The following is a 24437-nucleotide window of genomic DNA, read 5'->3' as shown; positions in this document are numbered from 1 at the left end:
GATCCTCCTGGTTTCTTTCCAATCCCCGTTCTCGTTCTTTGTTGCACACAAACCTTACTACAAAGGAAACAAAAAAAATACATAAAAACGAGTCTCGTCCTTTCGATTACCATATTTGATAACAAATTCAAAAGTGCGTGACGATGTGTTCTTAGGTCATCTTCAGTCATAAAAGGCTAAAAGTAGCCCTCGTAAAGAACGCTATTTTTCATACTCATAACACAGTTTATCAAACATTCATCTACTTTATTTTACAGTTGATTATTCTTAAAGAACAACGATTTCAAGCAAGCTCCAAATTTTTCTATCTTGACTTGCGATGTGCATGTGAAAGTCCCATCGATGGGAGAGGGCTTGCCGTATGTCTCTAGCTCTTGGCTAAATTCACGCTGATTCTTTTTGACAAGTTCATTTTAGCCCTTGATTGGAGTTAGATTTTTCAAATATTCAAGCTAAAAGTGTCCTATATCCTTTGCTGGAGGTGGCCTTGGTCACTTGGCAACCGTGATAACATTTCTGATATAAAAACAGAGGGAACTTGCAATCTCTCCCTGTTCTTTCTTGCTCTTTCACATGATCTACTTGCACCCTATAAAATTCCCTTCTGCAGCTTTTGACCTTCTCTAAGCAGACACTCCAGCAAACGCATCTTCTTAAACTATTTCTCACTGTCCTCTGCTTTTATCACACTCTCTGTGTCCTCTGTTTTTTGCCTATAAAACTCTGTTTTTTCCTCTGTAAATTTTGTGTAAGCAAATCAAGATGTATGTGAGGGAGAGGTCACTGAGAGAAGAAACGTTTTCGAGGCGAAGAAGAAACCCGTCTTTCTCTTCTTCGCTGCTCGACTCCATCTACCGCTCGATTGATGAATCGAGCGGTGGAGACGGAGATCAGGGTTATGTTCGAGATTCGAGTACAATGGTAAAGAAACAGAGCTGCTCGGCTAAAGGAGGCAAAGAGAAGGTTAATCTACGAAGGGCTATTATGATTGAGAAATGGGTCGAGAAGCAGAATGTTCACAGCTCCATGTTCACGAACTCCGCTTCGAGTTCCTCGGAGTCGAGCTCGGGAGCTGCATTTTCGTCTTCCGAAACAGATTCGAGCTACAGATCAAGAATAAAGCCGAAGGCGGTCGAGGGGAGGTTCGTGCGGTTCGAGGAGAAGGAAAAGAGTGAGAGTAGCGGAGGAGGTGGGTTTTCAAAGACAAAGCTCCGAGCTTTGAAAATCTATGGAGAACTGAAGAAAGTGAAGCAACCTATTTCCCCCGGCGGGCGTATTGCGAGCTTCATCAATTCAATTTTTAATTCCGGGAACGTCAAAAAGGCAAAACTGTGTCATGTTGGAGCTGTGGAAGATGTGAGCATCACAGAGCATGTGTCGAATTCGAAATCATCTTGTTCTTCTTCTTCTGCGCCGGCTTCTACTTTCTCAAGGTCTTGCTTGAGCAAACCGTCTTCAAGAGCAAAAAAATCGAGCAATGGCATGAAAAGGACGGTTAGATTTTACCCGATGCGTATGATTCTCGGTGAGGATTCTCAGCTTTCAAGCGACCACAAATGTGTGTTTGAAGAAGACCCAAGCTTGATGCCAAAACCCTCTTTTCAAAAATATGCAAGGTCTTGTCCTGGTAATTATGATACGCTGATCCAATCGGGCGAGAGTCGAACGCAAGACCTGGTTACATTCAATTGTACCACAAAATCAACGAGTTACAGGAAGACTTGTGCGGTTAGTCCAACAAGTTATAGGACGACGGGCGCGGTTGGTCCAACTTTTGTGAGAAGTTTTTGTGACAATGCAGATGATGAAGGAAGTGATCATGATGCCGCGAGTTGTTCAAGTTCTGATCTTTTTGAGCTGAATCATCCAGTTGGGGTTGGAAGGTACATGGAAGAACTTCCAGTGTATGAGACTACTAATTTCAGAACCAATCAAGCTATTGCCCAAGGGTTCTTGTAATTTTCTTTTTTCTTTATTTTTTTCTAGTGAAAAGGTTGAGCAAATTAATTAAGGGTTTCTACTTTCAAATTCTTGAGTAAGTTATTATTTAGTTAATTTTTACGGTTTAGATTCAAAGTCTAATAACATAAGTTTGACAAGCGAATTTACTTAAACTACAAGTACTTCGAACGACCTTTCTGCCAAAAAATGTGTTTAGGTTTACAATTTTACAACATAAACATTATCGTGATAAAATAAAATTTGATGAGAAAACAATACTCAAGCTACATATAAGCGCTTTCTTGCCGATGTACATGGTTTGAATTTACACTCCCAACAACACAAACATGATAAGATAGCGTTGCTCAAACTGCAAGCACTTTGGAAGCACTTTCTCTGTTGATGTCACATTCACACGCTTAAGCTATAAGTACTATAAAAAAAAGCAGATTGAAAAGAGAGAATGGAAAAAGTAAAACCACAACAATGTTATCTGCTAGAGAAGAGAGAAAGTGAAAGCAGCTAGCTAGCAGTTCTTGCTTGGTGCTTTAGCACATGGCCTCAACCACCTCAAGTGTTTACAGGTAAAAATTTCAATCACTTTGGTCTCAAAGGGGTTAGAAATGATTAACAAAGCAGAGCTTTTCGGCCATTTAATTATTGTCTGCACAGCAGAAATATAAATTATATTGGTCAGCACAGCAGGATTGGCAAGGGTTTTCAAAAATTGTGTTGCTTGGTTACTCAACTAAAAATATGTGCTCATAGGTTTTTTAACTCGTCAAAACGTATATCTATGGTCTATTTCGTCAATTCCATTAGAACTTCTGTCAAAATGAGTGTTGGTGGAATAATCATTACTACAATTGAGTTAAAGTTGATGAATTATTGCTCCAATTGTGTTAAAAGTGAGGGACCATTGCACAATTTTTTCATTTGATTTTTCATATTTGCCTCTTGATTGAACCTCACGTGTGTAGCACGTGACTCATTTCGATAAAAATAACGAAAAGAACCATAGTAGCACGTTTTGATGAATTAAGGAACCAATGGTCACGGATTTTTAGTTAAGGGACTATTGCTCCAATTCAGTTAAAGTTGTGAGACTATTGCTACAATCTGCTCTTTTCTTTACAGATAAAAAATGATTGAATTTCAATAGATTGTGACAGCAAAGTTATTCTATCACTTAAAATATTTCATTACATATTTAAGTCGAACGCATAAAATTCTACTCCGTCGCTCGGTAGAGATACAGTAGGATTCATTATTGAGTTGCCCATTAGACACATTGCAACATCCATGAACAGGAAGACAATGCTAAATCTTAAAGATGATCTGAATGTGCAGAAATGAGATTAGGGATTGAAATTTGAAGAGTTTTGAAGCTTGGGAGACAAGGAGGGGGCCACTCATGGAGGAATCTAAGAAGTCAATATATTTGCAGGATCAAGCATTAAGGCATATGTCCCAACAAAACTTTTACACCATAGGAGAAGATTAAAGTTCTTTGATCTTCAAATCTATATATATTCTTGGGATGGTTAATAGGACACCCATATTGGCCCCCCTTCATTGACTTTGAGCATACTAGCTCTCAATTGCTTCTCAAAAGTGAAAAAAAAAAAATTTGAATAAAAATTACAAAAATTTGGTATCTTAGTGAAATAGGATGGAAGGTAAAGTAAGAGTGGCGGCAATTGAAAATAAGATTTACAGATACTTCAATTAGAAGATGCAACTATAACAAGGAGGCTCATGGAAAAGGGGTAAACGAAAGCCTGAAAAGACGGTGCAAAACCGAATACCGTGATGTTCTAAAATTCATACACCCAAATCCTGTTGAGTGAAATAATATTTGGTGGTTGTTGTAGTGAAATGAGAGGAAAAATTTAGTTAGTCAAGATATTAAGTTAACATATGGCTCTATATATCTTGGTTAATCAGTGTGTTAACATGAGTTGAAGATCTGAAAGCAATACATGTCTTCAATTTATATTTGTGGTCACCAATCTCAATTTTTAAGGGCGAAACACGATTAGTAATGTCTTTTTGTCAATTGTAAATTTGAACAACACATTTTAGTGAAAACCAACATGATCAACATATCAATAATTTAAGCTAAGCGAGATCCGTAAAATATGATATCAAACTCATTATATACATGAAACGAAATTAAAGTTCCTTAGTGAATAAAAATACCGTATCGTTCTAGTGATCGCATAAGCACGTATAAACAAATAGGAAATTGCAATCAACCAAATAAATCACTTCGTGTTTCTCAACAACCATGCATAAATCCGTGGCAAATAGCCTGGAAAATTGATTAATGAAGGATGATTTAAAACAAATGCATGTGAGCAAATTGATACGTAATTATTTATATAATTAATTTGAATTATATGAACACAGAGCAGATATATATAGAGGAGCAGGACTGGAGGAGGACCACGCACCAGCTATCTGTGGTTGGATCTTCTCCATATTTGTCTGTGACTAATGATCTTAACGGGTGGCCGCTGCAGAGAACTGGTTAGGTTCTCTGCAATCTGCCAGACTGCCAGTATGCCAGTTGCCCATTCTGCATTATTTGCATGATTTCCATAACATATGTGAGTCCAAAATAAAATTATGCAATTGTCTTTTCAGCTACAAGGATTTATCCAGTGTTTCGGAATATTGAATATTTTGAGTTGATAAATGTTAAGGAGATTTTATCAAAATAAAATTTTCACCTTATATTTTTTCGTATAATATTTAATGTTAGTACGAGAATTAAAGTTAAATTATTTAGTGACAGACAATTTATGGAGAATTTCTGTTTTGAGAAAGTCTCCTTAGCATTTTTTTATGGGTTTTATAATTGTTACATGTTTGGTCCAATACACAAAAATTAAGGAGAAATTTGGAAAAATAACCAAAATTTGAACCTCATATAGAGTTATGACCACCTTTTTAAATTTATGACAATTATAACCAAAATTTGATAGAAAATTACTCATACACCTTTAAACCTAGCTTTTTCACAGAGCGTGGCATCCTAGAAAGCTTCATTTCTGCTGAAAAGTAAAACCCTGTTTCTTCATATCTTGTTCACTGAGGACAAATTGCCTCATTAGCATAAATTTGCTGGCAATCTCTAGGAATTCAAATGAAACCCAAAAGCATAGTCTACAATTCTGTCCCAAATGTAGCTTTGCTCAAGGCATATTTACTTGGTAAAGGATTATCTGAAGGCGGAAGAAGTTTGGATATTTACGGCAGTGTAGAGAAAAACCAGAAAAAAACGGAACCAGGCGCAAAGAAAACCATTCCCAAATCAATTTATGTTGCTGCATTTCCTTCCACGTGTATGCTCCAGACTTGTGACTCCAAAAGCAAACAAAAAAATGTCAAATTTTTTGGGTCTGATTGTACAAGCAGAAGAGAAGTACCAAATTAGAGAAGGAAGAGTCGAAGAGATCTATGGTGGAGTATGGAGGAAAAAGAAGTGGAGTTCATTGGAGAACTGTATGGGTATATTAGTACTTTCATATTAAATTTTGGTTATAATTATCATAAAATTAAAAAGGTGGCTATAATTTCTATATGGGGTCTAAATTTTAGTTATTTTTCTAAATTTTCCAAAATTAAGGTCTAATAGTTAAAAAGTTTGAAATATCTTATATTTTGTACAGGCAATAGAAATCCACTATGCTTATTGTTTGAAAGAGCAATTCTGAGTATTGATGGTAGTAAATTGTTCAGTATTTGGTCATTAAATAAAAGTTTCCTGCGAAGGAGAACTAGCCTTTGTTGATATTCTTGAAAATGTATCGAATTAGTAGGTTTTGTTATTGAAAATGATATTTGAATTTCATAGTAACAACACATTCTTCAATAAAGAACAAATGTGGATCCCATACTTAGACTCCATAGAATCCGAATCCTCGCTATAAAAATTGACCGTACGATGTACGATGAATGAACACGATTCACGGATTTCCCCTCATCAAAAGGATCCTGAGAGGATCTTGTTGGCATATTTAAAGCAAACATCGGTTAGAGTTTGTTCCCAAATGACTAAAAGTGTTTTTGTGGATTCATAATCATTTTGGACATGGTTTTAATAGAAAAGTTTAAGGGGCAGTTTTAAAACTTTTGATTTCAGTTTTCAATTTTTAGTTTTGTACTTAAGGAAAAACTTGACATAAGAAAACTTGTTTAGTAACTATCATTAGTTTCAGTTAAGAAAAAAATAAAAAATTGAAAGATAATTTTTGAAAACGCAAAGAAATAGTTTTTCGAATAATTTTGATTCAAGTGTTCAAATTAGAAACAACTGAAAATAAAAATTAAAAATTAAATAGTTATTTAACGGTCATACAAATTTTCAAAAACATTGATTCTTCAAGAAACACTCGAAATGTTTATGAAACTTACTCCATGCTTTCAGTAGAAGCCTTTTTTTTTTTTTTTTTGAAAGAATTATAAAATAAGTACTTCCTAGAAAAGCATTTCCGGACAAACCTGAGTTCCAAAGGTGCATGCTAAAGGAACAGTATATTATACTCTCACGTACGACGTAGTGGGACAAACCCGCACGTGACTCCCTGAACCCTGTCTGCGTCTTCCCGGTGTCTTTAAGACCAATGCTCCCCACGTGCACCCGTGCGCTCTGTTGCTGTCAGCTGCAAATGTACAGCTTTCACTCGGCGGTTAAAACAAAAAAACGTAAAAACGCCAGACGCCTTTTCCCTCGTGCGGTTAAACCAACCAACTTCTGACAAAAACGCCGACCCCCAAATATGGGCCTCCATTCAAAGCCCAAACATCACCGTACGGGCCTCAGATGCAATTTGAGAAGGTCCATTGGGCCTTCGAGAAACAGTTTAACAAAAAGCGTGCGAAAAAAACAATGGTGCGGGGCCCAGCACTAGAGATTTGCCGCGTTTAAGGTAGTGTCGTCGTCGTCGACGACGCTTCCATCCTTAACCACTACACAAACACACCGCGTGAAGGGAAAGCTCGACGAATCGAGAGGCAAAAGCTTTGAAAAGCGGACGAATTCAATCGATTTTCTGAGAAATCGGAGTCGAACGCGCGCAGAGACGATCCGATCCGATCCGGGCCGAACCGGAGAAGTTTCAGATTGATTTTCGACCCTTCGATCCGGCGCCATGAGTTTCCTCTTCGGGAAGCGGAAGACGCCCGCAGGTTCGTAGATTGATCCAGTTTTGGTGAATTTGGTTTGGTTTTATGTTATTGAGGGTTTTGATTTGTTGAATTTCTGTGATATTTGTCTTTCCTGATGTAAAATTTGTAGCATCTTTAAACAAAATTGGGAATTTTGTGTTATGTTTTAATAGATTTGGAAATTATAGAGACTGATTGGAGCAAATCGAGAAATTTAAATAATTTGTGTGTTAATCAAAGAATTTAATGTTTTTGTTGCTAATTATTGATGCTAGGAGCTGATATAAAAAATGTATGCTTTACAATTCAATCTAGTTAGTCAATGCTTTTTCCAGTGCTTAGTTTTTCAATATATCTGTATACGTAGGAGGCGTCGTAATGATTATAGACCTTAAATTCCACCCGATATCCGGAGTTGTGGTGTAAATTTGTAATGTGTAACCTTCAATTGGGTTATGTATAGACGAAATGAAGAAATTCTAAGTACTTGAAGCACAAGGATGTCTATATAGTGATAATCTTTGGTTTGTGCATTATACACCGTTATTTGCACATCGATATCTGAATTTGATTGCTCAATTGGTAATCCGGCTGTTTGGTTTTTGGACGCGTAACACTATTTTGTTATTCATATCAGTGTTCTTTAAGAATTACTTTTTTATAAGCTGAAATTGTACTTATGCGTCTGAATTTGAGATTTCAGAACTTTTGCGGGAAAACAAGAGGATGTTGGACAAATCTATTCGAGAAATAGAGAGGGAGAGAGGAGCTCTCCAAGGACAAGAGAAGAAACTAATTCTAGAGATTAAGAAAAGTGCCAAGCAAGGGCAGATGGTATGTTATTTTCTCTCTGCTACTTGTTGTTTTGCTTTATTGTTCGTGAAGGTCGATTTTAGTATCTTCCTCTGTCTGCACTCTGTGGCTGATCTACTGTTGACCGCAGACCTAAACTCCCTCGGCTCATTGTTGCCTAATTATCTGTTGCTGAGTTTTAGTTATGCAGTTGGTGTTATACATACTTTGATTTGATGGTCACAAAGCCTAACTGTGGTTTTTATTTGTCCAACTTTGTTTCAGGGAGCTGTTAAAGTTATGGCGAAAGACCTTGTTCGAACACGGCATCAGATTGAAAAGTTCTACAAGCTCAAATCACAACTCCAGGGTGTATCTCTTAGAATTCAGGTATATCCTACATTATGCCTTTTTAATTATATGAATGAAAGTTTCCTTCGCAATTTTTAACACCGTCATTATTTTGTTCTTTTCAGACATTGAAATCGACACAAGCTATGGGAGAGGCGATGAAAGGAGTGACAAAGGCAATGGGCCAGATGAACAGGCAGATGAACTTGCCATCACTGCAGAAAATTATGCAAGAATTTGAGAGGCAGAATGAGAAGATGGAATTGACAACTGAGGTGATGGGCGATGCCATTGATGATGCGCTGGAAGGAGATGAGGAAGAGGAGGAAACCGACGAACTAGTGAGCCAAGTTCTTGATGAGATTGGAATTGACGTCAACCAAGAGGTACTTTACATCAGTAGATAAATAGATTTTTCCTCTGCACTCTGATTACCAAGAATTAAAATTTTTGAGCAGCAATAACGATTTTTCGGTTTTCTTATTCTCTGCAGCTTGTTAATGCACCATCCGCTGCTGTTGCTGCGCCGGCTGCGAAGAACAAAGTTCCACAAGTTGAAACAGCGGCAGCTGGAGCTGATGACGGTGGGATAGATAGTGATTTACAGGCGAGGCTAGACAATTTAAGAAGGATGTAGATTTCATCTCTTGTATATTATTGGCATAGTGTGAAAGGTGAGAGTAACTTTGGGCATTGTAATATCTGTGAGAAATTTATGCCGGAATTTAAAGAATCAGGATCTGAGACGGACATATTTTAATAAAATTACATTCGATGAGTTTGTACACAAAAAATATTCTGCGAGAGGGAATTTGAGCTTGAACACAATGATGGAACCAATCGAAAGGCAAAATATGTTTACACTCCGTTCACCTAATCGAGTGTACTATGAACGTGGCCAAGTAACATTACTATTGTACTCAAATCACAATAAGTTGATTTGTTTTGTGTTAATATACCCTAAAAGAAGGGTATTAGCTCTATCGTTTATCTTTATTATAACACGTGAAATGGTATATCACGTAACTTGTGTTCCTGATAATTATAAAAATATCTCCAACTAATCCTTGTTTTCTACAATCCACTCCTTGATACCATCGTCCTACACAAACCAACAAAATCCAAGAAACCCTAGATATGGAAATGGAATAAAAAAGCCGAAAAAAGGAAACCCTAGAAAGCTCACAGTAGCAGGACTTCTCTGGAATTCTCCTCCGGCGTAGTAGTCAGCTGCGGATGACTCCATGAGCTCGCCGGCAGGGGAGTGCGACAGAGCGGGCAGTCGGAGTGAGAGTTGAGCCACATGTCTATGCAAGGAGCATGAAAGGAGCGCTTGCAAGCAGGACTTCTCTGGAATTCTCCTCCGGCGTAGTAGTCAGCTGTGGATGACTCCATGAGCTCGCCGGCAGGGGAGTGCGACAGAGCGGGCAGTCGGAGTGAGAGTTGAGCCACATGTCTATGCAAGGAGCATGAAAGGAGTGCTTGCATATAGGAAGCTTTCTTACTTCTTCTCCGTCCTCAAAAACTGACAAGCAAACAGCACATTCGACACAACTTTCATCTTTTGACGTTGACCCTCGTTCTTCTTGTACCTGAAGCTGTCCAAGTTCTCAAAGCTCCTACTCCTCCTTGTTCTTGAGAGATCAACCAAACTGATTGATGATCTTGGTAGCGGAGACTGGTCGTGGCGGTTCGAAGTCAGTTTGACGAAGATAAGGTTGTACATGGCTAGGATTATGGCGGCTACTGAGACGATTATGAGGCCGTAATAGAACATGGGTAAGTTTGTTTTTGGTGGCGGAGTAGGCGGGGGCTGCGGTGGCTGTGAAAAAGGGCTTTGTATTGTGTGGAGCTTGCAACCCATTTTTTTGGGGGGGTTTTGGCGAAAGTGGCAATAGGATTTGGAGGGGAGGAGGGGCCTTAAATTAGTACTAGGTAGTTGTTTCATTTCATCAAGAAGATTCTCTACTCTAATCCTGTTATTATTAATTAGGTTTAAATTAGATTAAAATAACAATTATGTTGTTGGCCTATTTTACTGTGGGAAAAGAGAAGCATGAAACCGGCGGAAGGGGAAGAGAGAGAACTGCTTGAGGAATTTTGTGTTATATATTCCTTGTGCTTTGTGTCTAGATTAATTAATAATTAAGGGATATTTCTCATGTTTTGTTTTTTTTTTAATCTATTTTAATAAGGGAGAGAGAATTCTTGCTCTCCAAGTAATACAATTACGACAAGAAAACTATCTAAAAAATATTGTAGAATTATGCAAATAATCTACTAAGATTTACATAATTACACTACTAATGAAATTAGGAATGCAACAAATAATACTACTTAGTCTTGGACACATAAAATTGACACATTTGCTTATACACACATTCTTCAATACAGTTGAGAGGATTCATTGTAATTTTCACCTATGTTAGATAATGTATTAACCAAATAAGTTTGGACGCTTGTTTGGAAATGTTTTTAAATGACTAACAGTGCTTTTAGAGAAAATATTTGAAGTTTCAAAAGAACTTAGTGTTTTTTGTAAAAAGCACTAAATGTTTTTTATGTGATCCTTTCAGGAAACATTTAAGTTTTTCTAAGATTTACTTACATTTGTACCAAAATTGGTTCTAAAAATATTTTCACAAAAAATGCTTTCAGCCATTTTAAAAACACTTTTAAATGAGCTTTTAATCTAGTATATCAAGATAACCATTTTTATTATAACAAGTAGTTAATCGAAAAGCCGTGGTGGTTATGTAGTTGTGGAAATAATAATCTTTGTTTAATAATCTGTGGGGGGTAAGGAATGATTGGAAGAAGACAAAAGGAATGCACAGTTAAACACAAGATGGCAAGCAAGGGTGGATGAGACTTGAGAGGGACTTAAATTTATAGATAAGAATTATTTCACTCTCAGTCTGCTGCCTTATTCTTGGCTAAGACAACAATTAAATAAATATATTATTGTTTGATTGTTTGACAGAAAACTAATAAAAAAAGGTTTGAAAATTTTGATTTTTAACTGATAAGACAAAATAAAGGGTAAAGTGAATAGTATCAAGATTGACTTTTTAGTGTAAAAATGTGATTTTTCGTTAAAATAAACAGTACCGAGAAATGTTTGTTAAAGTTCCCTTGTTTTATTTACTAATCTTGTGTAAGTATTTGTCCTTCAATTGGTAAGCCATGGCTTTACAATTACAATTTTTCAATTTGAGTTGAAACTTACATACAACAATCAAATCTTATCTCTCTAGGTGGAGTTAACTGTATAAATAATTAACTGGTGAATATAGAATGTCTAAATGCAGAGACTCAGAATGCCTTTTTAACTGTCTAGCGCAATAGTCGGTTTCAATAATAGACATTTCCTAAATTTTTTTCCTTCAGTATGAGACTTCTAAATGTTTTTTACTATAAAATAGAGTTTTGGAGGACTTACTCATGAAGTAACCAAAAAACTAAGAGTAAATTGTAACAATGGTCCCTCAACTAAAAATTCATTACTATTGGTCCTCAACTCATCAAAACATGTAGCTATAATCCTTTTTGTCAACTTTGTCAAAATGAGTTATGTTGGAAGAACCATTTCTCTAATTGAGTTAAACTTGAAGGACCATTTCTTTAGTTGGATTAAAGTTGAGGGACCATTGGTAATGAATTTTTAGTTGAGGGATTATAGCTGCACGTTTTGATGAGTTGAGGAACCAGTGCTAATAAATTTTTAGTTGAAGAACCATTGCTTCAATTAAGTTAAAGTTAAGGAATCATTGCTACAATTTACTCAAAGAACTAAACCTCTTGATCTAATATTTTTCTAGTAGCATCTTGCTATTTATAGCATTTGTGTTGTAAGAGGAGTGGCACGGTTTCTGGGTCTTTAATTCAGAACAATATCATCAACCTTGGTCTGTTGATAACAAGTCCAACAAGACTTTAATACTTTCATCGCTACTAAACTTCATGCCTGTTCCTGTCTAGATCAAATATGTGAATAGTACTCATGACCTAGTGTTTTGCATGAACCAAAACCCTAGAAGCTCCTCTGTGGTACCTGAATAACTGCCATGGTTATGTTGATCGAGCTCGAAACCTTTAAGGTACAAGATTATTCGGTTCTCAAATCCTAAAACTCCAATCTCCGTCTACAAGCCCCTTATCATAAACTAAAAAGCTACGACAACCTAATGGGCGAGGTGTCTGATTCAAACAGTTGGGCATGGAAGAAATTGAAGGATGTTATTAGTTTACCCTCTTGTGTTTTCTTCAGTTCTTATCACCAACCTTGTGTAACAGCATGCGGCACGTGTACTGGCTTCTGACGAACAACCAATATTCGCTTTTTATTAGGAAGATCATGAAGATCGATGGGAAATTACCACAGCCGGTAAGTGATAGTGAATGTTCTAATTCCAACCAACTCGTGGACTGCCAAGTTCGCCTTTGGTATGATTTATTTTGATAGAAGAGAGACGTTCATGAACTTATAAGTCATGGATATCATGATAAAAAAGTATGGAGCAAGAGACAAGCATTGAACATCAGTCTTGTAGTTCTTGGAGATCTGCAATCTACCGTGCTCCTCCTTCTCTTGTAGCACTTTACAAAAGTGATATTGCACTAATGAGAGGGTACCACAGAGTAATCTTTTACAAATTTCAGGATTCTAGTTGTAACGTTGTTCGGCTAAAGGATCAACAACCTGATGAAATTTTCAAGCTGCAGTCGGATTTTGAGAAAGTTAATTTGAAGGATCCATGGAGATGGCAAGATTTTAGCTTCATCTTCTTCTTGTTTGCGTTTGCTATGTTTAGTTATGGTTTATGTTCTGTGTTAGGTTTATAAGTACTGCCTTTGTATTTTAGTTAATTAATTGCTTCTCTAATGATTTACTTATGATCTACTTTGCTAGGTTTTTTTTTGTATTGTTTTTGGTGTTGTACACAGAGACATGTCATATTTGTGGAAAGGTCTACAAAATTATCATTTTTACTAATTTTCATTCTACTTAGGGAGAAATTTTTGGTGTGCCGGGAATACGGCTCCATACAATAAGTATCATAATATTAGTGGTTTGATACTTAAAAAAAAAAAAAAAAAAAAAAGATTAAAACCACTTGTACTATGACACTTGATGCATTGGCCTGTATTCCCGGCACACTGAAAAATCTCTCCTACCTATAGACTTTTTTTAATCAGTTTCTGATAAGCTCATATTTATGTATATTTTACATCAAATTCACTTGTCTTTTCTTAGTTAGTTCCTTATATTTTTTTAGCTATTTACTTTGTTTTTGTATTTTGTAGGATTTGTCAAGCAAAGAAAAGAAAAATAGCACAAGTGGAATTTTTAGTAACAAATTCGTTAAAACTGCCTGTGCAAATCAGTTGACTTTAGAAGCAAGTTGCGTACAGCTCAGAATGAATTAGAGAATGATCCTTATATTCTTGGAAAGTTACAGATGTCTATTTTCTGGAGCATTTCGTGGATTGCTAATATCATTTTTCTAGAAAAAGTTATGGTCATTTTAACACTGAAATATTCAAAAGAGACTGAGCAGTTTGTAATTGCTATGAAAGTAATAAACCCAATAAATCTAGCAGCCAAAACTGATGCAGTCAAGAACAAGTCAGCTGACACCTATTCAAATATCAGAGGAAATGGAATTAAAGATGAGGATTAAGAGGGAGTAATTAACATAAAGGCTGCCCAGAGAGTTACAATTGTTTTATCATTTTCTCTCACTTATTGTCAACACTAAATTGCTATTAGTGGGGGGAGTTATGGAAATGATGCAGCAAGAATTGGTTTAAAGGAGCGTTGGGGGAGGAAATAAAGGGTATTTTTTACGAAAATAATTTTGAAAAAGAAAAAAAAAAGATGGCAAAAAAAGGCAAGGCAACACCGTTAGGGAAGGAAGGAAAGGAAGAAGGAAGTCTTGGCATTCTCTTCTTTCGGTTTTATCTTCTCAAACTCATGTCTTTCTTTTGGTTTTATTTAAGGATCATGTGTAACTAATTTTTAGAAGTTAGGGGCTGTTTTGAAGCCCCAAATATGATTGCAAGTTTGTTATGACATTTTGTTTGAATTACTTTTATGAATGGATGAAAATTGGTTCACTACTTGTCTCATTGATGAATTCTTTATGTGTTTTCTATGGATGCATACTTAGTAAGCATATCTAGGATTCTAACACTATGAATATGTGTGTGCCTGCCCTTGTCAAATGAGGACCTACATATGTTCTAGAGTAGTACTTGTTAATTGCGAGTAACATGTGAACCAATTTCTAAGATAAGTAAGACAACGCTAGTACTTACGATGCCTTATGATGACTCAAATTCTTTTTGCTCTTAATGATTTCTACTTGTTAATCTATGAACACGTTATTCTAGATTGCATGCTAGGGACTAAGTTAAGTTGAAAACGTCATTCTCTTAACATACTACATAAGAAAGAGTAATAGGTTGAGTTCTAATATTAAGCCAACTTGAGCATCTTCATCAGGAAATAAAAGGAATTTCAATGAAACATAACATGTTTGCATGATTATTTGATGGTGGATAGAAATTCCCCTAACTCGTTTTTCTTAATTTGTGAACTACTTAAAATCTATTTCTGTTCTGCTTTTGTTCGATTTAATTTAAATAGCAAATCAACTCCAAAAATCACAAAAATTTATGTGAGTGTAGCTCTGTGTGTCTAGTGTCTTCATATAAAATTTTGTAGACTTTAGATAAGTGTAAGTCGGTCTAATAATTATTTTTAGTGGCTGGTTAGTAGGGACAACAGTCCAGTTTTTGTGACATTTTAAGTAGTTAGATAAAACAATCTTCTATAGGAAAGACCCTTATTTTCATATGCTACAATTGACAAATCTTAGTGTTAATAAGGAAAATCAATAGGACATTTGTGTGCTATATTGTGGTGTGCTTTTAATCCTATAAGTTCTCCCTACAGACTTGTTCAAGCAATTTCTTTTTTTTTTTTTTTTTTTTTTGGGTAAAAAGTTGCTTTCTATTACCAACCAACAAAAACATATAGCCCAAAGTAAACATATAAACAAACAAAAGATGGGCCAAAAAACAAAACAAAATACAAAATGAACCAACTAACAGACAAGCCTAAGACCAAAACTAAACAACATAAACTAGAAACTTCATACAATCTCTGCCTTCACAGTTCCACACGGTCCATCCAATTCCTCTTCCACCATCAAGCATCACCTCATCAATCACAACTTCCAACTCCAATTTGCTTCTTGAGCACAACCATAAAAACAGGATAGTTGGCAACTAATCAAGAGAAGCCAACTACCAGATGAAGTCTGTGGAAACCCACGAGCGGCATTGCCGGTAAAAGTAGACAACATAGATAAGGTGGTAGTGTTGGAAACACCTGAGCCGGTGAAAACACTGGAACTCTACACACAATCTCAACATGATGCATGGCTAAAGATTGGAATAGGGATGAGCCAGGAGGAGGGATATCCACAAGAACAGAAGAACCGTACAAATCAGTAAAGAAATTAAGGGGAAAAACCAATTAAAGCCAGGAAAAGAGAAGAGGAAGAAAGAAAAGGGAGAAAGGCAACCGACCATGGCCGAAACTAGGTTGGGACCACTGGATATGTTCAAGATTAAAAGTCTCACACTAGAAGTGAGAAAAATTCTCAATATAGAGAGAAAGGCTCTCTCTCGGAGAGAACGAACCTAATGATTTGTTCAAGCAATTTCTTTGGCCCCATTGTTCAAAAAAAAAAAAAAGAAAAAAAATCTTTGGCCCCAAGTTTCCAACACCAAGTTAAACGCAAAAAAAACAATAAACTTTTGGGCATGCTATTTCTAGAGTGCAGCAAGAAATAAATAGTGAAACTGGAAGCTTGTAGTGAAAGATATCCTAATGTTGTGAGAGAGGGGAGATTGAAACTTAATTTTTGGACCTTTTTGAAACATTAAGAAGAGATACAACTAGACTAATACCTAATTGATACATTGTGCTAATTAAAATCACATCGCATCTCGACACCCTAAGGTTCATGAGAAAATTTCAATCCTAATTCTGTCGCTCTCGAATGGCCCAATTACTTCAGAAATATGGTTTGGTCATATTCTAGCACATAACATCACCCAATGATATCCTTGATTAGTTGTACATGACAATTTAATGAAATTGTTTTGGTGTAACTGTTACAACCGTCATATATATCACTAACTAATTCACATGGTATACTTTGAGTGAACGATATAGGATTTCTACGTACAAGTAAAGTCCTATATTTGAGATTGGCATAATTCTTTATTTTGATCTCTGTGATTGAAAATCGATGGACCTTGTCGCTAAATTTGTTCACCATCAATCACTTTAGTCATTCATTGAAAAATTTCTATTAAATAACAGTTAAATTGAGAGTATTTTTGTTATTTTATTCTTATTTAACCGAGATTTTGTACGGAATGACCAAAATAATTGACGTGGGCAAACTCATTGACCAATTATATCGATTTCAAATCTCAGGACCAATTATGTAACTGGAAACAGATTCTTCCCATCAATCTTGAAGTGCTTCGACATCTGGTGGCTGTTGTGCTCGTCCTTCTCCTGTAACATTTTACAACAGTGACATTAAACTAATTAAAGACAGGGTTCCACAATGTAATCTTTTACAAATTTCAGGATTCTAGTTGTACGTAATATGGTTCGGCTAGAAAATCGACCTGACGAGGTTTTAAAGTTGCTGTCGGATTTTGAAAGAGTTAACTTGAGGGGTCAATGGAGACTGCAAGATTTTGGTTTCATCTTCTTCTTCTGGTCTATTTAGTGGTTTTAAATGCTTATATAAAGACTTGCCCACTTTAGATATAATATAGCCAACTTACAACCCATATACAGCCCACACCGACTGTAGGGAAAGATGATCAGATCAGCAGCAGCCATTGTCAACTTCTCTTCAATTCATTATTCCACAAATTTTTTTATTTTTTATTTTTTTGTTAAACGATAGATTTGTTAGATTAGTCACCGATGTGTTTTAAACTCATACTATCATATAAGGACTCAACAACTTTCTACCACTGTGGTAAAGATGACTTGCTTCACAAATTAATTGATCAAACACAGCTTTGACTTGGAACAACAAAAAATTGACTGACAGCTGAGAAAGTTGATCCAGAAGATAAAGGAAAATTGTTAAACCCTAAACACTGAAGCCAAGTTGCTAGTTTAATTTATATTTTTAATTTCCTCGTTCTCCACACTTGAGATTAAGATAATTTGGATTGAAGACGACCATTTCCTTGATTAGGAAACTGGCTGCGCCATCCACATGCCACCAACCCCATGCAAATTAAAAAAAAAGAAAAAAAGACTTGGTTACCGAGTCTTTTTCTTCGATTCGGTTCACAATTTCAAGACCATTTTAAACCGAACCGAGATGATCCCTACTAACAAGTAATAACGAGAACACAAGAAAAGAAATGTTAATATATGCACATGCGAGCCTCTTCTTAGTATATACAAGAATAATAATATTTTTCTTGAAAAAAAAAGAGTAAGATTACATATAAGATGTTACTACAAATAATTTCTCGAATAATGTTTGCATTCTTCCTTTGGAAATATGCTCATTTCCCACTTGCAAATAATATATATTCACCATAAAAATATTATAATCAGAGATGTTCAATCTCTTAATCTTTATTTGAAGATCATCTTTACAAAAAATCATTTAAATCGTGATCGACTGTTGATAAATAGCATATTTATGATCAACTGTTCATTTATTTCATACATTTAGATGACTAAACAATATCCAATTCGAGTGACTTTTTTTGTAAAGTTTACCTTCAAATGAAGATTAGAAATGAATGGTTATGATTATAAAAAATTTAAGGTGAAGATACGTCATAAGTAATTGGGAGAATCAGCTCACCCGTAAGAGGGAATGCAAGCATTATCCTAATTATTATATCAAATGGTGATTGTATTAAAATTGCATTTCTTTTTTGGGATATGTGTTCATTTCCCACTTGCAAATGACATTCTTTCCCGTATAAACTTTATAATCGAAACGGTTTAAATTCTTAACCTTCATTTGAAGATCATTCCTACAAAAATATCATTCGAAATCAAGATAGTTTAGTCATCAAAATATATTAACTGAATCAACGACATAGGTACCAAGTAACTATTAATAACGAGCCGTTGATTTATTTGATATATTTTGATGACTAAATGATCTCCGATTCAAATAATTTTTTTGTAAGGACAATTTTTAAATGAAGATTAAAAGTTGAACGATTTCGATTATGAATTTTCTAAAATGAAATTACATTTTTTTGCAAATTTAGGAATGAGGTCATACTTCAAACAAGGAATGCAAGTATTATTCTTGTATTAAATATATGTAATTATTATAACCAATCTTATAAACATGTGCTCTCACATCATTGTTATATTAAATTTTTCTGTAAAAGCGATTAATTGTATAATTGAAAATAGTGTTATATGCCAAATTGTGTTTACAAAAATATTTTTATGAAATATAATTTTCTCAGTTTCATAAAATTCTTTAATTTTTTTAATTAAATAAAGGATTTCAAATTAGGTGGGTAAAAGTCACTACACTTTTTTTATCTTATTTTTCATTTTTGTTTTGTTTGGTTGTCGTTGGATTTGTTTAAATTCGTTATTATTTCGCGGCTCAAATAAGAACACAAAATGGAAGCCTCCTCAGTCGGTCAATAATTTCCAGCGCCATTACAACTTTATATATTCATCAACAAACGTCAAAATTTGTCTTCCCAATTTATGTTTCTAATTTTCTATCACAATCCTTTTCCATAAAATCCGATTAAATCTCTCGTTCTCTCTCCAAAACTCACATTACACAGCACTCTGCTGCAAAATTGCTTGAAGCTCCGTCTCTCTCCGGACATTGCAAATATTCTCGAGAAATTTCAAAACTTTCTCGGAGAATCCAAAGCGTGTTTTCATACTTTGCTCACTGTCCAAATGGGTATCTAAAGCTTGAATCTTCTGCTTCAGTGGCGGAGAAAAGTTACAATGGAAGGTGGAAAAGGCGTGGGGGAGAAAAAAGGAACAAACGACGTGGTTTTGCAGATTTCGGTAGGAGAAGAACACATGAGATACAGTAACGAAATCAGAGACTCGAATCTCCAGCTGACAGAGCTTCAGAGCCTCAGGGTCTCCGGCTCTGCTTCTCCAGAAATCCCAAAGCCGAGTCCCTCCCCGCCGCTGGGGAAGCCGCCGAAAATCCCAGCCGAACCCACTTCCCGGCGAGCTTCGTTTTCCCGGTCGACGTTCTCGAAGCCCAAGTCGAGGTTCGTGGAGACGGTTCCTCCTGCTGAAAAGAAGGCGACCGACGAAATTCCCCAGTTGAGGTCAACTGCTAATTCCCCCAATGTGGCATCGCCAAGCTCCAAAATCGCAGCCACAGCACCGAGAGATGCTCTGAGATCAGCCCCGATAACCCCACGAACGCCTTTGATCAACAGCAGCGAGGAGGATGACGATGAGGAGGTTTACAAGACTGCAAAGCTTAAGGTGCGTGAGAAGTCTGGTAAGAAGATGAAAAAGTTGGCACTAATTGAGTTGATTGCATTTGCTTGTATTGTTGGGTTTTTGATTGCTTGCTTAACCGTTCCTAAGTTGGAAAAGAAGATGTATTGGGGGTTGGAATTGTGGAAATGGTCTGTCTTGGTGGTGGTTGTTTTGTGTGGTAGATTGGTCACAGAATGGTTTATCAATGTTCTGGTTTTCGTGATTGAGTTGAACTTTTTGCTTAAGAAGAATGTTCTGTATTTCGTTTACGGGTTGAAAAGAAGCGTACAGATTTTTATTTGGTTGGGTTTGGTTCTTCTGGCATGGGGTTTGTTGTTCGACCGCGGAGTGAAGAGGTCAAGGAAAACCTCTAGGATTCTAGGTTACGTTACAAGGGGTCTGGCTTCGTGTCTAATTGGAGCGGGCATATGGCTGTTGAAGAATTTGTTTGTCAAAGTGGTAGCTTCTTCGTTCCAATGCAATAGATTCTTTGATCGGATTCAAGAATCAATTTTTCATCAGTATGTTCTCCGCACCCTTTCCGGGCCTCCTCTGATGGAAATGGCAGAAAGAGTCGGGAAGACCCCGAGTAGGGGCCAGTTGAGCTTCAAAAATTTAAAGGGAGGGAAAAAGGAGGGGAAGGAAGGGCCCAAAGAAGAGGTGATTGATGTAGAAAAGCTAACAAAGATGAACCAAAAGAAAATTTCTGCTTGGACTTTGAAAGGGTTGATTAACGTGGTAAGGAGTTCCGGGCTATCTACCATCTCCGACACACTTGAGAGTCTTGATGATGAGGAGAGTGAGCAGAAAGGTAAGGAGATTACTAGTGAGTGGGAAGCAAAGGCTGTGGCTTATGATGTATTCCTGAATGTCGCCAAGGGTAGCAACAAGTAAGAATTTCATTTTTGTTTATCTGAAAAGTTCCTCCGGCCTTTTTGATGACTTATTTATCTTTAATTTTCTCACTATTTTTACGGTTAAATGGACTAGGTACATTGAGGAAGATGACCTCTTGCGCTTCATGAAAAAGGAGGAGGTCGACATTGTATTACCTCTGTTTGAAGGGGCAGCAGAAACTGGCAAGATCAAGAGAAAAGCTTTGAAGAACTGGCTGGTAAATTCCAGTTGGTTTTTGTATCTGAAACTTCTTATTCTTTCGTTTTACGTACCCACCTGCGCAAAAGTTGCATTTCAAATTCACCTGACACTTCTACACTGAGAAAAAAACCAACAATGTATAATGCTACCACAAACTACAGTTTACATACTTCTTGTGATGTCCAGTTGTCTCACTAGTCACACACAGTTATAATTCTTATAAACGACCCTTTGATAGGATCTTAATTCTACATGTCGTGAACCTTGAATTTCAATTCTTTTTTCGCCAGCCACATCGGGTCGCAATTCTGGACTCTTAACCTGATTCTTGTTTTCAGGTGAATGTCTACCTTGAACGCAAATCTCTGGCACATTCGTTAAATGACACTAAAACAGCGATAGAGGAGCTGAATAGGCTTGCCTCAGGGGTTTTGCTTCTTGTGATCATTATCGTGTGGCTACTTCTGATGGGATTTTTGACAACCAACATACTGGTCTTTATATCATCTCAGCTTTTACTGGTGGTCTTTGTATTTGGTAATACTGCTAAAACTGTGTTTGAAGCAATCATTTTCGTCTTTGTGATGCACCCTTTTGATGTAGGGGACCGTTGTGTCGTTGATGGAGTACAGGTAACTTCGAAATCTTCATTCCTCAGTTAAATTTTCACTTCTATGAGAACGACTTTGCTTGACATATTTCAACCTGACAGCTCATAGTTGAAGAGATGAACATATTGACAACGATCTTCCTAAGATATGACAACGAGAAAATTTTCTATCCAAATTCAGTACTGGCTTCCAAACCCATCAGCAACTTCTACAGGAGTCCAGAGATGGGTGATTCTGTTGAATTTGCTGTTCACGTTTCTACAACGGCTGATACTATTGTGGCTCTAAAAGCCAGAATAAAAGAGTACGTTGACTTAAACTTACTCAACCTCTCAATTATATATTGCATTCAAATTTCAATCTATACATAGAGAGGCTCTCTCAGCTCAACAGCATGCTGCTTTGGTCACAATATCATGACATGCAAGATTAGAGTTTAGGATCCTTGGAACAGATAGAGTTTGATAGCTGCTAGCTAGGATTCTCGCATGGATTCGTCAATAAAAAGTTCTGTTTTGGTTATTCTGCTATCCTAGAATAACTTTTTATTCATCTGTTTGTATCTTTTGGTGGTTATGTAGCTCCTTTTTTCGTGTTGCTTCTCTTTTGGTACGGGAATTGTTTACTTGTGATTTTGCATTGCTGTTGGTATTTCTGGTTTCCTGTCGAATGTTCTCTATACACAAACATCCACAGGCATAAGCGCACCTCTGAACGATAGAAATGAGTTGCTGAAGAAAATTGAATATTTCAGGTACTTGGACAGCAAGAGTCAGCACTGGCGTCCTGCCCATAGCGTGGTGGTTAAGGATATTGAGGACGTCAACAAAATGAAAATGGCTCTTTATGTTACGCATACCATAAACTTTCAGAACTACGGAGACAAGAGCAGCCGGAGATCAGATTGGTCTTAGAGCTGAAGAAAATATTTGAAGATCTCGGTATAAAATATAAACTCCTGCCTCAAGAAGTTCATCTCCGCTATGTCGGATCATCCACTGCAGAACTTCCACCAACGTGGCAGTGATTTTTCGTTGCGTATGCTGCAAGTATGTACCTTTCTTCTGTTTTAGTTCCAGTCCAGTTTTATGACTACGAGCGAAGATTCTGACTCGTGTCATTAACTTGAAATTTTCGTCGCATTTTCCAGGGGGAGCTGCGAGTGAAGTTGCCACAAGTCTAATCGGAACAACAACGAAAATGTTGGATGTGTTACAATTCATCTCGAGGAAGTTTTGATTGTTCGATTGAAATTATGCACTTTGTATGAGTAAGTTTGATGAAGAATGCTCAGTGGAAGGGGAAAATGTCTCAACACTGAGATACTGAGATTTGTGAGAGCTGGTGGAAACACGATGTTGTAATTTTAGAATTGATTTGTTTTAATGCATGAACTGTTGAGTTTTCTTCCTCTCCACCTTTTTCAATCCCTTTGATGAGAAGCCATATGTACATGGAACACTGAGTTTCAATATTAAAACACGATATTAAAGTGATTGGTTGTTGCGTTCAGCTTATGAGTTATAATTGATGACGTGAAAGTATTGACCAAAATAAAGCAGGAGATTAGGCAATTTAATTTATGGTAAACAAGTTAAGAGCGTAGGCGTGAGTGATTTATTATCATGATACAGATTAAAACACACCTAAGCTCTCAAATTTTGTAAAGCACACTCCCACCTTTAAAGGCTAGTAGCAAATAAAAAAAATTAACTACCTTAAAAAATAATACAAGGTATACCAAACCGATTTCTTTATCCGGTCAATTAATTATTATAGCTCGTTTATAGAACCGTAATTAAAATTGGAGGAATTGAATTGAAGAGATTCAGAATCCAGATTTTGTTAAAAGCAATTTACTAGAATGTTCTAGAAGCAAAATAGAAATGGTATTGATTCCATAAAACTGCTTATAAATTTAGCAGAATCTGAATATAAATCAGTACAATTATTAAAATGCCCTTGTCCCAAGTTTTGGCTTGTCCATATATCCCAATTAAATAGCCAAGATAGAATGTAACATCCAAAAATACTCCCCTCTGGGAGGTTTGACGCCATTGGACAATTCGAATGAGAAGGGTGGTGCAAATTCCAGTCTCGATGGTGATTGGTCCAATAAGATAACCTTATCGACCAATCCCAATACAGAAGCTGCCACGTCGGACAAAGATAATTGACAAACTTCCCACCTCTCATTAAGCTCCTCTTCCCTTCCCCCCTAGCCCCCACCTCTACGACTATCTAGCAAGAAGCACCTCAAATCTGACACAAATTTTACACAAAAAAAAAGCAGCCGGTTTAGAGAGAGAAAGCTGAGCTACTCTAGAGAGAGAAAATGGCAGCAACCGCAGCAGTTACAATGGCCGTGCCATTGACCAATGCAACCCAAAAGAGGATCCAATCCTCCGCCGAGAGCTTCTTCAAGCCACTGCCACTGAGGCCCTCAAAGGCATTGGCACCCGCCGCGTCAAAATCGAGCGGGAGGCTCCAAGTCAGGGCTTCCTTGAAGGAGAAGGCGGTGACCGGAATCACGGCGGCCGCGCTCACCGCCTCAATGGTGATCCCGGAAGTGGCAGAAGCGGCCTCGGGAGTTTCTCCTTCTCTCAAGAACTTCTTGCTCAGCATTGCGGCCGGCGGCGTTGTAGTTGTTGTGATCGTTGGTGCTGTGGTTGGCGTGGCCAATTTCGACCCTGTTAAGAGAGGCTGAGGATATGAAGCATTCACAAATCTATCTTATTGTATATGTCAAGAAATTTTCTGTCTGTTTTCCATCTGTGTAAGAAGTGACTCTTATTCAACTAGTAATTTGACAGAAAACTGTGAATTCTGAAATTTCGCTCTTTCGTTTTTCAATTTTTGTGCTACGGTTCGAAACACAATGCAAACGTAGAGGATGAAAATAATAG

The 24437-nt window shown here is 36.7% G+C and overlaps 5 protein-coding genes across 5 annotated transcripts; 4 read left to right on the top strand and 1 right to left on the bottom strand.

Annotated features, from left to right (window-relative positions):
- Positions 1-762: 762 nt before the first annotated feature.
- LOC103951914 (protein BIG GRAIN 1-like C) lies at positions 763-1959 on the top strand. Its single transcript, XM_009363402.3, has one exon. The coding sequence runs from the start codon at positions 763-765 to the stop codon at positions 1957-1959; it is 1197 nt and encodes a 398-aa protein (XP_009361677.1).
- A 5014-nt stretch (positions 1960-6973) lies between these two features.
- On the top strand, positions 6974-9053 carry LOC103951917 (vacuolar protein sorting-associated protein 2 homolog 1). Its single transcript, XM_009363404.3, has 5 exons — positions 6974-7137; positions 7820-7950; positions 8194-8298; positions 8385-8645; positions 8753-9053. Exons 1-5 carry the CDS (start codon positions 7101-7103, stop codon positions 8894-8896), a joined length of 678 nt encoding a protein of 225 aa, XP_009361679.1. The 5' UTR covers positions 6974-7100; the 3' UTR covers positions 8897-9053.
- A 388-nt stretch (positions 9054-9441) lies between these two features.
- LOC103951916 (RING-H2 finger protein ATL16-like) lies at positions 9442-10123 on the bottom strand. The gene is made up of 2 exons (XM_048575250.1): positions 9765-10123; positions 9442-9715 (listed from the first exon to the last, which is right to left on the bottom strand). The coding sequence occupies exons 1-2, from the start codon at positions 10121-10123 to the stop codon at positions 9442-9444; spliced, it is 633 nt and encodes a 210-aa protein (XP_048431207.1).
- Positions 10124-18975: 8852 nt separating this feature from the next.
- Positions 18976-22942, top strand: LOC103951956 (mechanosensitive ion channel protein 10-like). Its single transcript, XM_048575327.1, is given in 7 exon segments — positions 18976-20712; positions 20813-20936; positions 21259-21552; positions 21633-21835; positions 22286-22434; positions 22437-22580; positions 22682-22942. Coding segments are annotated over 6 exon segments (2280 nt in total). The 5' UTR covers positions 18976-19324; the 3' UTR covers positions 22559-22580; positions 22682-22942.
- Positions 22943-23755: 813 nt separating this feature from the next.
- LOC108867561 lies at positions 23756-24355 on the top strand. The gene has a single exon (XM_018648591.2). It carries the CDS (start codon positions 23867-23869, stop codon positions 24236-24238), a length of 372 nt encoding a protein of 123 aa, XP_018504107.1. The 5' UTR covers positions 23756-23866; the 3' UTR covers positions 24239-24355.
- Positions 24356-24437: the final 82 nt, after the last annotated feature.

The sequence above is a fragment of a genome, unplaced genomic scaffold (assembly GCF_019419815.1).
Source record: "Pyrus x bretschneideri cultivar Hongxiangsu unplaced genomic scaffold, Pyrus_bretschneideri_v1 Contig8, whole genome shotgun sequence".
Taxonomy (NCBI): Eukaryota; Viridiplantae; Streptophyta; class Magnoliopsida; order Rosales; family Rosaceae; genus Pyrus; species Pyrus x bretschneideri.
This window is presented reverse-complemented; position numbering and strand designations above follow the sequence as displayed.

Coding starts and splice junctions, on each gene's coding strand:
- LOC103951914 (XM_009363402.3), top strand. CDS start 763: ATGTATGTGAGGGAGAGGTCACTGAGAGAAGAAACGTTTTCGAGGCGA.
- LOC103951917 (XM_009363404.3), top strand. CDS start 7,101: ATGAGTTTCCTCTTCGGGAAGCGGAAGACGCCCGCAG. Junction 7,138..7,819: donor GAAGCGGAAGACGCCCGCAG/GTTCGTAGATTG, acceptor TTGAGATTTCAG/AACTTTTGCGGGAAAACAAG. Junction 8,299..8,384: donor GTGTATCTCTTAGAATTCAG/GTATATCCTACA, acceptor TGTTCTTTTCAG/ACATTGAAATCGACACAAGC.
- LOC103951916 (XM_048575250.1), bottom strand. CDS start 10,123: ATGGGTTGCAAGCTCCACACAATACAAAGCCCTTTTTCACAGCCACCG. Junction 9,716..9,764: donor TTTTTGAGGACGGAGAAGAA/GTAAGAAAGCTT, acceptor CTCCTTGCATAG/ACATGTGGCTCAACTCTCAC.
- LOC108867561 (XM_018648591.2), top strand. CDS start 23,867: ATGGCAGCAACCGCAGCAGTTACAATGGCCGTGCCATTGACCAATGCA.